At 37.4% G+C, this 14,368-nt stretch overlaps 1 protein-coding gene across 3 annotated transcripts in view; it reads left to right on the forward strand.

The window, feature by feature from the left end:
* The window catches only part of cdh4 (cadherin 4, type 1, R-cadherin (retinal)), a 317,548-nt gene that overhangs the window by 272,680 nt on the left and 30,500 nt on the right, over positions 1–14,368 (forward strand). For all 3 annotated transcript variants that reach the window (XM_067432318.1, XM_067432320.1, XM_067432319.1), the window contains one exon: positions 12,459–12,596. In XM_067432318.1, coding sequence (XP_067288419.1) covers positions 12,459–12,596 — 138 coding nt within the window. The remainder of the gene's footprint in view (positions 1–12,458; positions 12,597–14,368) is intronic.

The following is a 14,368-nucleotide window of genomic DNA, read 5'->3' on the forward strand; positions in this document are numbered from 1 at the left end:
AATCTAGGCGCACCCTTAGCTAATCTAATCTTCTGCGTGTGTAGTCTAACAACTCTCAATAGACTTCTATTAGGAAAAGTCAAATGCTGGTCAAGCCTATTCACATTGTGTATAGAGTCGGTGGGCAGGCTTCACATAATGATGGCAGAGTTGCGTGCTACTGGTAAACAAAGAAACTGGCGAACGGCGGTCTTTCGAAACCGTTTTGTCCGCGACGCTGGAAGACTTGGAGTTAAGATTTTCTTTGAGAAACGAACAAAGAACAGCACTGTAATCTTACTTAAGAAAGGATGTGTTTAGAGTTTTGCTGAAAGTTGAATCTATCAACTAGCTCCGCTTCACATTGCTCTGGTTGGTTGTAGCTCTATCCAATTGTGTGCAGAGGGAGTTTGAAAGACAACCGTTTATCCGGCCCCTCGGATTGAGCCCTGCCAATGGCTTGTCAGGCTAGTATTTGCTTGATTCCCGGATAGTGTATTTTTCAAACTTGGTATGCGACCTGGGATTCAGCCTGTTTCGTTTTTGAGATTTTCTAGCTTGTACTCTGTTGCACAACAGAGTTATATACATGCTCTGGAGTCTTGTTATACTTATTATTTCCAGCCCCACCTAGAATTAATTCGACTTATCACTGGAGTCTCCTTAGTGTCTGCTTTAGAATGCAGTTGACTTCATTTTCAATACATGCATACACTCACATACCCACACAGATGAACTCTGTGGGTCATGGGAACAGCTTTCCCATAACTCATCTGAGTCTCAGAGCCTGACCCTTCCCACCAGACGTGTTCCCCACTTTAACCTCTTCATTAATCCCTCTCTCTATCGCTCTAGCAATCCCTCTTTCTTGCACACACACACGCACACACAGACACACTATCTAACAAACACAAGCGCACACACAGTTGTGTGCTCCTCCTTAACCTCCCTCTGCTCCACTAATGAGCAGGGTCATTCAGAGGTCCATTCAATTTATCCCAGAATGCTTAAGCGGACCTGCGGGGAAGTCTTTCAACTTCCCCGTTATATCTCCATCCTACGTGATCCCTTGCTTTTCTCGCCACAGATTCTAGTCCCATTGTCATTAGTGTCATATTAAAATATTTAAGCATTTCTAGTTGTAGTAACTGGAGACCGCTCTCTCATAAATATTAATTATACAACAAATAGTGCTGTTTGTCGAGTGTAATTGATGATGATGATGATGATGATGAAGTATAGCTATTATCAGTTAAACTTTAGTGCCAGAAATATTTGTGATATAAATACTTTTTATTTTATAGAAACAGTAATAACAAGAACTGCAAGCAGTTGTACGGGGCCAAGCCCCAGAAGGGGCTTTCGCCGAATGCAGAGCCACCTTTATAAGGCTGTCCCCCACGGGTCTCGAACCCATAACCTCGGGGTGCGGCGTCCATCGCTCATCTCGTTGCGCCACCGGCCGGGCTTGTGTTCAAACACCTGCTGAAGTTCCATAGTTCTAATGAGAGTCGACTCAAAATGAAGATTTTTTTCAAATAAATGCACAGCATTTAATGTTTAAAAAGTTATGTTTAGATCAATCTCAGAATGACTCAACGTATGGAACAGAAGCACATTTTGCAAATAACCAATTGGCATGCTAAGCTAACTAGAATAAAAACACAAACACAGGATGGGTCAACTTCAGTGACAAATATCTCAGGAACGGTAGCAAATATCAAAAATCTGTTCAGTCATTTCTGTGCGGCTCAGTCCAACGATCATCTCAGCCAATTTTGGACAAAATTTGACAAAATTTGAAAGAGGAGTAGCAAAAAAACTGTTTTTCACTTGTTGCAATATTGCAGACAATAACCTTTTTGGAAAATGACAAATGATATATCGTCGTAATCTGCATAAGCCAGGGAACAAAATGACATACATTACACCAAATTTGGACAAAGTTTTCAAAAGTTATAAACGTTTTAGCAAAAATTCCTATATCTCTGGAACACTAGGTGGCGCTATTCTGAAACTTCTCAGGTACGTTTGGGACATACTGACGGTCACGCAAACCAAATTTTGTGCAGATATGTCAAATATTTCAAAAGATATAGCAATTTATGACAAAATTCAAAATGGCGGTCACGTGGTTCATTCGATCCTAACAAATCCGGTATCCACAGATTCGGCATGACGCGGGGAATCCATAGACACCAAAATTATGATTTTCTGACAAAGCGTTCAGAAGTTATGAGCAAAAATAGCCATTTTTCATATCTCATGACCCCTAGGTGGCGCTGTTCCCAACTTTGGCATGGACCCTCAGATCATGGGTCTGATGAAGCGTTTTGATTGATCAAAGTTTGGCCGAGATACAGCCTCAGAACCAATTTTGGGTCGAGCTTGTTAAGTTCATGACATCATAACTTTTGAACAGAGATGAATATCAAAATTCTGTTTGGTCATTTCTTTACGGCTCAGTCCAAAGATTCTCTCTGCCAAGTTACGACAAAATTGGACAAAATTTGAAGGAGGAGTAGCAAAAAAACTGAATACTGTACTTTTCAAAATGGCTGTTACTGTAAGGGGCGGAGCATTAATGTAAGATATTGAAAATGATGAGGGTGAGGAGAGGAATCAGATGTACTAAGTTTTATTTCGCTATTCCAAATGGTTCAAAAGTTATAACAGTTTAAATGTTGAATTTTTGGACTGGTGGTGGCGCTATGGAGTTGGTCTTAGAGACTCCAAATTTGGTATATGCATTATTGATGAAGATATCTACTTGTGTGCCAAATTTCATCATTTTCCTATATACGGTTCATAGGGCTGCCATTGACTCCCATTCGGGAAAAATAATAATAATAAAGTAAACCAACAATTTCAAGAGGGGCTACAGCCCCTTCGGGGGCTTGGCCCCTAATAACAGCAACGATAGTAATATTTATTATTATTTGTATTATTATTATTATTATTAAATCACAGTTGAGCTCTGGAACTATTTGTCATATGATTAATAATTTTGTTATACTTTTAATATTATTGTGATTACTATTAATAATAATAATAATTATTATTATTATTAAAAAGTTGTTATATTGTTAAATTACCTAGTGAACATTACTGGCTTGTATTAAATCACCTTTGGTGGTTTTATTTAAATAAGCTACTTTGCAGTCATTGCGGTGATTTTTCCCTTGCTTAAGGGTTTTTTGGCACTGCTGTTCTATTACAGCCATCATCCTCATCATTCCTCTGGCATCTTGTTTTACTTGGCACATAAAGTTCTTTAAACCTTCATCCCACCTTAGATGACGCTTGCCGTCATCTCAAGATTTTCTATTTTCTCTCTGACAAGTTATCATAAGTCTATACATGGAGCAGTAACTCCTGCTAATCCAATGACTAAGACAGACTGGCTGAGAAGGTCTCTTCAGGAGCATGAATGTGGGTCGTGGTGCCTACTGCAGGCAGGTAATCTGTCCTCCTCTCAGAACCAGAGAGCGACCCTCATTAATCTAACGCAGTGATTGCACTCTCTTCCACCTGTGCTCTCTAATTAGAACTAGGACAGACTTATGTGTTTACAAAGCCACGTCGCAAATGGAACAGTTGGAAGATTTTCAACATCACATTCTCTGTCAGAGAAGACATTTTTGGACGAGACTGAAAGGAATAGTTCTCCCAAAAATGAAAATTATTCATCATTAGTCATTATTTACTCACCCTCATATCAGTCCAAACCCGCATAACTGGTTCTTCCATGAAACATAAAAGATGATGTTGGACAGAATGTCCAAGCTTCTGTTTTTCAAACACTGATGGTGGATGATGATTTATACTGACAAGCTCCAAAAAATAATACAAAATTAAAAAGCGTCTGCTTTAGTTTTTCACAAAAGATAATATATTACTACAGGCTTGGGACAACATTGGGGTGAGTAACACCAAAAGGGGCTGAGTAAATGACGACAGCGTTTAGCACACTGCCATTCAAAAGTTTTGCACTAGAAAGTTCTCTCTCTTTCTTATGAATGTAATACTTTTATTTAGCAAACCCGTTAGACCTTCGTTCCTCTTCGGAACACAAGTTAAGATATTTGTGATGAAACCGGAGAGCTTTCTGACCATTTAATCGGATTCACTTTATATTAGGTGGCCTTAACTACTATGTACTAACATTTAAATTAATGATTTGATAGAGTGCACTTATTGTGTACATACATGTTTTACATTGTACTTTACATTTCACAGTTTTACTTTATTTATTATTACCTGCATATAATTAATTCTGTAATTAATTTTTGTAGTTACATTTATAATTACTGTTGACCCTAACCTTACACCTAACCCTACCCTTAACCTTACCCATCCCACCACACCTGTACCTAACTTTACCCGTATCTCGCCTCAATGTCAGCTAAAGTGTTTTGGGACCCACTTTATATTAGGTGGCCTTAACTACTATGTACTAACATTTTAAGTAATCATTTGATACAATGCACTTATTTTTTACATACAAGTTTTTACATTGTACTTACATTTTTAAAAATACCTGCATGTAATTGTCTGTAATTAATTTCTGTAGTAGCATTTGTAATTACAAAGTTGGCACTTCCCTTACACCTAAACCTACCCTTAAACTGACCCATCCCACCACACCTGTCCCTAACTCTACCCGTATCCCACCTCAATATCAGCAAAAGGGATTTGCAATACAATTTGAACACAGTATACATTGTACTTATTTTTTGATGTAAATACATAGAAGATAAGGCCACCTAATATAAAGTGGGGCCATTTAATTAATACTTTCAAGGTCCAGAAAGGTAGTAAAGACATCATTAAAATCATCCATGTGACAAGAGTGGTTCAAATTAAATTTTATGAAGTGAAAAGAATGTTTTGTGCGCATAAACAAACAAAAATAATGACAATTTATTCTAGCCTGTGTCAGACTCTTATGCTGTTGGCCTAGTGTAAAAGTGCAGTGTTTCCTAGTTCTATGGCTGAACGATTACATCAAGGTAAGCTGACCTTCTGGAAACACTGCACTGTTTACACTGTGTTAACAAGGTAAGAGTCTAGAAGAATAAAGTTTTTACTTTTATTTGTTTTTGCACACTAAAAGTATTCTCATCGCTTAAACCACTGGAGTCGCATGGATGATTTTAACAATGTCTTTACTACCTTTCTGGGCTCAGAGAGCTCTCGGATTTAATAAAAAATATCTTCATTTGTGTTCCGAAGATAAACGGGTTTGGAACAATATTAAGGTGAGTGATTAATGACAGAAATGTTGGGGTGAAGAACCCTAAATTACACTTTAAAATATATTAAATTAAGCCCTATTCAGACGGTAATCGTTTCTCTTGGGGTCGTAAGATATTTTCATAATTTACAGGGGCTAGTCTGTGATCTAATTGCCGTCCAAATCCAGAATGTCAGTGTTTTTCTTCTACCACCCATGTGAAAATCCACAGCTGTTAAATACCTGTTGTTTAGCTGTAATAGCTGTCCTAATTCACATCTCTGAGTTTTCAAGAAATCGCTTCAAATTTCATGTTTGACCACTGCAGAGCACCATATTGTCATGCTTTGCTGTAATTTGGATGCATGTGAAAGATCTATAGCCTACAGTTTTATTACTGGAATGCTGGAAAGTATTTACAAGAATAATCTTTCATCAACGCTTAAAAGAGAAAGAGAAGAAAAACATGTAAACATTTGAAATGAGCCATTATTATGGCAGTAATTAACACTATATAGTTACATTGGCAGCATTGTATTGAAGAGATAGTTCACCTAAAAAATTGAAAATGAAAATTGTCATCATTTAATGTCTCCCTCGTTGTTCCAAACCTGTATGAGTTTCTTTCTTCTGTTGAACATGAACACAAAAGAAGATATGTTGAAGAATGTTTGTAACGAAGCACATAGAACAACCATTCACTACCATAGTATTTTTTTCCTCCCTACTATGATAGTGAATGGTTGTTCTATCTGCTTGGTTACAAACATTCTTCAAAATAACTTTCTTTGTGTTCAACAGAAGAAAGAATTACCGTCAGAATAGGGCTTTAGAAAACTATATTCAATTAGAACAACGTGCAATATTAATTATACATGCAAATAGAAAAACATCTAGCAACTCAAGAAAACGCCTTCATCAGTTTAAAAACATGTGCTGCTAATACTCACAAAGCACATACGATCAGGATGTTAAAAAAAACCTCACTTTTCAGGTCATCGACAACCACTGATGAGTAGACATTGAGTAATAAGCAGTCCCAGCCTGGTCCGCCACTTGTTGGGGTTCTCTTGAAACATTTCTGTTGTGGCTTCTGCTACTTAGAGCGCATTGCAGTGTTTGGTTGTGTAGTGATTATTTGCATGAGTATTATTCAGTTGCAGTGCCACTCGGCCACCATACGCAGTCCACTTAAAGTTTCAATTGGTGGTTTTACATCAATATGCTTGCCCATTTCAATGTTATACACAACGGGTGGCGCATGGGAGATGGGCAGCTGTCTACACACACACATATACCCATCCTAACATCTACCTCTCTGCATTTCCATCTGCCTCCTTCGCACACACATTTTCTCATCAGGAGCGCAATCCTCCTCCATCAGTACCTGTAGTCTAATTGGAATATTTATGCAGTAATTAGTGGGTTGAAGAAGCCTTGTGCAGTCGCTTGCAATGGTGGGAGTTCACATTCACTTTAATGTCACAGACATCTGATCAGGTCTGAATACCAATTACCCTTTCACACCGAGACCCCATCACCTCTGCACACCTCTTAACCTGCTCGCCATCACCTGTCTGATTACAGCAGCTAACAAGCAGCACCTCTCCTCGTCTTTTTGCACTGCATGCTTTTTACCGCAACTGTCATCTTGTCTTATGCCCCTCGTGGCAAATATGTCCATCGTACGCATTTTACAACCAGCCATTTCTGTCATTTTATTTCTTCGCTTTTCTCTTTAATAGCATGAATGTATAATATCATACATGAATTAAATGTAATTGGTTGTCTCTGTTTTTAATGGGTTTAGGAAAGACATAATTCTGCAGAAAGAAGTAAAAATGAATCATTTTTTCATCCTCGTGTCATTCCAAAACCTTACGGCTTATTTTTCTCTGTGAAACACAAAAGGAGACGTTGGGAATGGGAAGAATGTTCACGTTCCTATTTTCTATACAACGAAGGTGGAACTGTCAAGCTCCAAAAGAATAAAAAGCATATAAAAGCAGGTTTTTATAAAAAAAATGTTTTTGTTTGGCCAATAAGGGCTTCTATTTTGACCATCAAACGAATCTATATAGGTCGACCACTAGAAAAGAGCAGCTTGGGCAATCTGTTATAAACATCTCCTTTTGTGTTTCACGAAAGACAGAAAGTCAAACAATTTCAAAAGATATGAGCGGATGGAATTTGAATTTATATGTGAACTATCCCTTTAAATCCCATGGTGCTATTGAATTTAATGTAGCATAAATGTTCTTTTCTTTTGTCAGATGTATCATGATGTATTACAGTGTTTTGCAGTAGCTGTGTGTGTGTGTGTGTGTGTGTGTGTGTGTGTGTGTGTGTGTGTGTGTGTGTGTGTGTGTGTAAGTGTGTGTAAAAGCTCTGCATGTCTGTCTCTGCTGCCCTGTGAATCTGTTCGAGCCAGATTGTCCAGTCTGTTGCTTTTCATTACCTGTCTCTTGTCTCTGCCAGAGGCCATGTGGTCTGTGTGTATGTGTGTGTGCTTGCCTAGTTGTGTCAGGTCTGGGTTAGAATGTGTCCACTCTGCCGCGCCTGATTAGGGAATCGATCGGTGTGAAGTGTGTGTGTTTGTCCCAGTCATTCCCAGATGATCCGAAGCTTCCTGTATATGTGAGATGAAGAGAATCATAACTTCTGGTTGCACTATCATCTCCTCTACCGTCGTTTTTCTCCTCACCTTCCCCTTATCACCTCTCCTCTTCCCTTCTCTCCCGAGGGAGCGAGCGACGTGTCGGGGAGAAATGGGGTCAGGGCCCGTTGGGCTGTGAAATGCTCCTCACAACAGTTGACTCGAGCATGTTGAGAGTCTGTATGGGTGAAACTCGTCTCTAGTTGGATCTACTCTCGACTCGCCAAGATTCTGCCAGTTGTCCCGGGGTGTAATCGCTTTACATTCTCTTCAGGACTGGAAATGTGTTTAAGCTCGTCTCTTGGTGTCACGTTCCCATCCCCGCAGCCAGCGCTGTATGAAAAGTGTGCGAGATTAATTACACACTGATTTGTTTCTCTTGTTCTCTGCAGAGCATAACCAGAGGAGACAGTATTGATATTTCATTATGGTGTTAATAAAGGTCAGCCGCTATTGAGTTCTCATTAATAGAGCCGAACTGGGCAATATTAACGAGAAGACGCAGGTTTTAATGACTCTCAGTGTGTGTCCGCGGTACTCTGCAGTTCTTTAAGTGCTTTAAAACTATGAGCGAGTCACTGACCTGCCTCTTAAATACAACTACCTGAGGGAGAGAGAAATATGAATGGATAGACAGAACGATAGGATGAAAGACTCAGTCTAAACCTGTCTAGTTAGTCAGTTATTATTACGTTTTTTTGTATGAAGCTTCAAATTAAAGGAAACTGGTTTTCAGACAGGCTTCCAGGCATCATAAGGTCACACCAATGAGCTAGAACAAATTCAAGTGAGCATTAGAGGAAGCCAAATGAATAATTATTGACCACATTGAATATTTCAAGTAGCAATGGTATCAGAAGATGAAAAAAATATATATATTTATCAATCAATTTACTACTTGTTTTACTTTGAAGCTTCTACCAACAGCTGCGTCACATGCAAAGGATTATGGAATATTGTAGACGGAGAAGGACATGTTATGTTGCCTTTACCAGACGAAATAAAGGCATCTTTTAGGCAGGATGCTAGTCAAACATTGATTTCAGACATGCCTTGATAACGTCCTTCTTCATTTTTTTATACTAAGGCAACATAACTAAAATGGAAACCGATCTGGAATGCTCTGCATAGTTATGCATCATAAAAATATCAATCAATAATAAATGTCTTTAATGGATAATGCTATATACATACAGGACAGTAAAAAAAAGTTCCAATGATGCATTTGTAATTTATCAGAAGTAACAATGAAGATTGTAAGGTTACAAACGCTGTTTGAACACACCTGAAAAAGCGAATCAATGTCTTACTAGGTCAATATAAAGACACTGATTCGCTGGTTCAGTTTCATTCGATTAGGGTTGGAGCTAAACTCTGCAGGACAGCGGCCCTCCGGGACCGAGTTTGGGGACCCCTGTTTAAACTTTCTATTCATCAAAGAATCCTGAAAAAAATAAAATAATGGTTAAACAAAAATATCAAGCATTTTGTTTTCAACATTGATAATAAGATTTTTTTCTTGAACACCAAATCAACATATTAGAAAGATTTCTGAAGGCTCATGTGACACTGAAGACCATGGGTAATGGATGCTTTAAAATCCAGCTTTGATATCACAGGAATATATTACATTTTTAAATATATTAAAATAGAAAACAGCTGTTATAACATTTTGCAATAATACCATTTTACTGTTTTTTTTTCAAGTAAATGCACCATAATTCCAAATCATTAAAAAGTCATATCCCAAAAGAAAATATCTTAATGATATCTTTGAAGGCAGTACAATGCCAAAAAGTCAGAGAAGGCATTTCCCCGCATTGTTTAGTTATGATCAAATCTTAAAAACAAAAGGAAGCCATCAAAGTGAAGCCATCAAGATCTCTAACAAGGTCTTGGGAGGGTATTCATAGCTTTACAGCAGCAGTCAGCCACCTCCTTTCAAGACACCGTCCCCCAGACCTGTCTCAATGGAACACTGACTTGTCCTTGACTCCCCCTACTTCCTGTCTGCAACAACAGAAGGCTTTCGGCCAACCGGATTAAATTCGGCTGGAGCTGAAATAGGCAGAGGAGAGGCTTTGGCTCAGGCTCAGCTCTCTGCCTCCTCCCAGTGTGGACTAACTGGAGTCAGATTCACCCGAGCATGGACAGGGGCACAGTTTCAGATCTGTGCCCAAAGGAATGTTGGCCATGCAACAACAAACACTTCGATGTGTGCGCGCACGCATGTTTCTATCCATCTGTTGCCCTCGCAACCCCTGCTTTTTATCTGTGGTTACAAATAGGCTGGTTAATGTCCGTTGCTTTTGCGCACTGATTGTGTGTGTGTGTGTTGGTGTGTGTGTGTGTGTGTGTGTGTGTGTGTGTGTGTGTGTGTGTGTGTGTGTGTGTGTATTTCTATAAATGGTGAGTGACAAAGTATTGAAGAAAAACAAAGCAGAACAGTAGCCTCTTGTCCTAATTAACAGAAAAGCCTGCACATGAGCCGACAGACAGACAGACATGTCCCCAGACAAACACAAAGAGCTGCCATTTCTCAATGTCTTTGTAAGATGGCTTTGTGCAGACTTAGATGCCAAACTTCTGGACCAGAGATGCCCAAACCAGGGCCTGCGTGCCAAAGTTGGTCCATGATGACCTTTGATTTGGCCATGCCATGAGGGGGAAAATAAGAAAAACTAAAAAAACATGCCATTGAAGTAGGCATTATCGTGGCAAATAATATGCACAATATTGTTACCGTGGGCACAAAATACTGTGAATAATTATGGGTTGTTTAACCATTGTGTGCCCCGCTGAATGAGTGTAAACATTCAGGCGGGTATGTTACATAGTTATCATAACTATCAGAATTCAGTGTTCTGTATATTGCGTACGTGAGTTTTTGTTGTAGATGGCTATTGCTGCGCGTTTAGCTAGAATACAAAACCAACCCATTGGGCCACTGAATCTGCATTAACGACAACAGCTGGGGCAACAGCCTTAGTCCTAATGGGTTGTTATCATAGCAATCAAAATCCAGTGTTCGGCACTTTGCGGACGTGAGTTTTTGTTGTAGATGTCTGTCTTTAAAAAAAAAAAAAAAAAAAAAAAAAATTGTTGTGTATTGTGCTAATTAATTGAGATTTCTTACAGCTCTTACAGGTTTTTGGCCTTCTCTGTTCCGTTGCTTCTATTACTCTCCCCTTTTTTGTAAGTCGCTTTGGATAAAAGCGTCTGCTAAATGATTAAATGTAAATGTAAATGTAAACAAAACTTGCAATGAGAAGTATGTCTGAAGGAGGACCGCTTACAACTATAGGGCTGAAAATTTTTTGATGAATGCAAGTGCATTACGGAATTTAATAATCTACTATTATTATGTGAATTATTATTGCGCAGCCACAACAAACGCGGATCACGCAAGATTAAGGAAATGCATGCACATGTCAAATTAAGAAAAATCATGCTGTCAGATGGGCAAGTTTGATTTGCTGTATTATCTAGAAATGTGTTCTTTTTTTAATTTTTTTGTTGTGATATATTATGCATATGGAATATTTGGAGAATGTAGACTGTATAACTTTTGTTATGTAAGAGATAATGTGCAATCAGAAACTAAATTAACCCTGACAGTATCCAGCAATATTACAGTAATATTAATACTGATCTGAAGTTCTCTGATATCTTTTTCAATGCAGTCAATATACGACAGTAAGATGGCGGCAGTTGTGTTTGTCTAAATCGAGACAGCATTGCCATGGACAACAGTGAATAAACGCTGCGATTGAGCAATCAGTCACATATTATAGAGAGCCATGAAACACTCCATTTAGCTGTTAATTTAATTATCATGCTTAATTGAAAGATTTTTTATTTTTATTAATAATACTTAATTTATATTTTAATCAGTAAATGTTCTCTCACATGAAATTCAATTCTACTTTGGATATTATAAAATAAATCTATTTGTGGATAGTTATTTTTGGATTAATTTAAATGTTAAAGATTAATTTCTTTATTTCTTTTTTTTTGGAATTTTTTTAAATGTCAGTTGGTGTTTTAAAAGTAACTAAAACATTATTTAAAATTGAATATAACAGTTTTTATAATGCAAATTTTACTCATTATCTCATAACTAACAGAAAGTACTGTTTCCTGGATATTTTCTTATAGGTTTTTGTACCATGTTTTGTATGTTATTGTTAACTAAAACCTTTTCTTATAATTAACTGAAATAAAATATAATTAGATGAACAACTTAATAAATGAAACTTAAAAAAATTTAAATTTTGAATGGCAACTATTTTACAATTGAAAAAGTATGATAATTACAAAAAAATAAATTAAGCAAAATAGAAAACCACAAGCACAAAACTACTAAAAATATGAAAATATGAAAAATAAAAGGAAATTATAGTTACTTGGCTATTTTATATATCATTGTACCATGGGATTACCATATGATATAATTTCTGTAGTTCCTAAAAGGTTATGGTTTTAATTCTAAGATTGGATGACATTTTTGGATCTGACGTCCTCATTTACCTGTGTGGTGTTTGTCTCTTCAATTGATTGAAATGGACATGTTCTGTGTTGTTTCAGAAAGTGTCTCAGTACACCATCATAGTGCAGGCCACTGATATGGAGGGCAGTCTGAACTTCGGCTTGTCCAACACCGCCACGGCCCTCATTAGCATTACCGACATCAACGACAACCCTCCAGAGCTGGATGCTAAAATGGTGAGTATCCAACAACTCAAACAGCGAGCATTTACACACCATATAATGTGTTCCAAAACCTAGTGAGCTGCCTATATAACACACCAAGGGCCAGATTTTTGCATGACAATTTACTAAAGACACAGTGAAAAATTAGCACTGAAAAGGCGTGGACACAGTTATTTTTGCTGCTGACTATATTGCATATGCATTTGTAGGAGTTTTCCTTTCAGATGCAAAATTTATGGGAGGAGAGTATTTAAAGGAATCATGCAAGGTGATTTACTAAGGTTTATGCTATTTACTGGTATTTGCGCCATTACTTACTGCCCAAAAAAGCATGTCTCAAACCAGACACTATTTTCGCTGCTCTTGGCAGATTGTGTTGGTCATTATGGAAATTATCCAATTGTGTCTGTGTTCGTTAATTTGTGCGTCATCAGTAGATCACGAGCAGAACTTTCCTCTCCCATCTGCACTTTTTTTCTCTCATACTATTTGCCCTGTTATAGTAAATCTGGCCCTAAATGTGTACTACGTACCTACACAAAGACTTTGAGGATGAAATTAAAAATGATGATTATAAATAAAACTGGCTGGTTTTTCTATCGCTTTTTATCCATAAAGAAAAAATATTGTCAACAGCCAGGGAAAAAAAAAAGATTTTTTAAGAATAAAATATTATATACAATCAGACAAATTATATACAGTTGTGGTCAAGATGATTGGCACCCCTGGTAAATATGGTATCCAAAAAAATTGGCAACCCTGGTTAAAAAATATATATATTTAAAAAAATAATCTGCATAGTTTAGCCTTTTGATCTTTCATTACAAAAATTGCAAAAAAAATCCAACCTTCCCTGTAAAATTTTTTTTAAAAATCTCCAATTGAACATTTTCTAGTGACTGAGTTTTTCAGTTGGTCAAATTGGATTTCTGTGAATTGATGCAATTTAATTCACACAAATTCAATTTTGCAAAATGAAAAATTTTGATGTGATCAGTCCCTAGAAAATGTTCAATTGGAGACCTGATTTTTTTGTTTACAATGTTCATTAAAGTAAAATTATTGAAAGTGGGGGTTTATTTCACTTTGTGAAATAAATACTTTTTTGACATAATTATTGACAACCTTTCATTAAATACTTTTTGCAACCTCTTCTCCTATAAGAATCTCTCCAGATCTGTCAGATTCCCAGATCTATGTTGGTGGTGCTCTCTTCAGTTCACACCACTTATTTTGTATAGAGTCAGGAAACTGGGTCGTCCATGGCAAAAGCTTCAATTTGTGCTCAGTGACACATTTTTGTTTTGATTTTGATGTTTGTTTTGGATCATCAGGTATTGATTTTTTTTATTTGTTGGTATTTGCTAGAATCCATGACACCATGTATCTGAACAAGATGTCCAAGACCTCCCCAAAAAAAACAAAGTTCCAGTAGTACATTTAATCAGACACAATGGGTACTTTTTACACCTCTTTGCACCAAATCAATCTGGTGGGGTTTTGCTTTGATCCATATAATGTGGTCCCTTTTTGAGTTCCAAAACTAAATATGTTGGAGTTTTGTTTTTGGATGAGCAAGGAAGGATGAGGGTTTTTTCTTGAAACCCTCCTGAACAACAAGTGGTGATTGTTGGGGTTTTTAGGGAATTTAGTGGGGCTTTTTGACCCCAAGACTCAACTAATCTCTGCAATTCTTCGTCTGTGATCCTTGGAAGTCTTTGACCACTGAAACTTTCCTCCTCGCCGTGCATTAAGACAATATAGATACACATCCTCTTCCAGAC

This window comes from Pseudorasbora parva, chromosome 22 (genome assembly GCF_024679245.1).
Source record: "Pseudorasbora parva isolate DD20220531a chromosome 22, ASM2467924v1, whole genome shotgun sequence".
NCBI classification, from domain to species: Eukaryota; Metazoa; Chordata; class Actinopteri; order Cypriniformes; family Gobionidae; genus Pseudorasbora; species Pseudorasbora parva.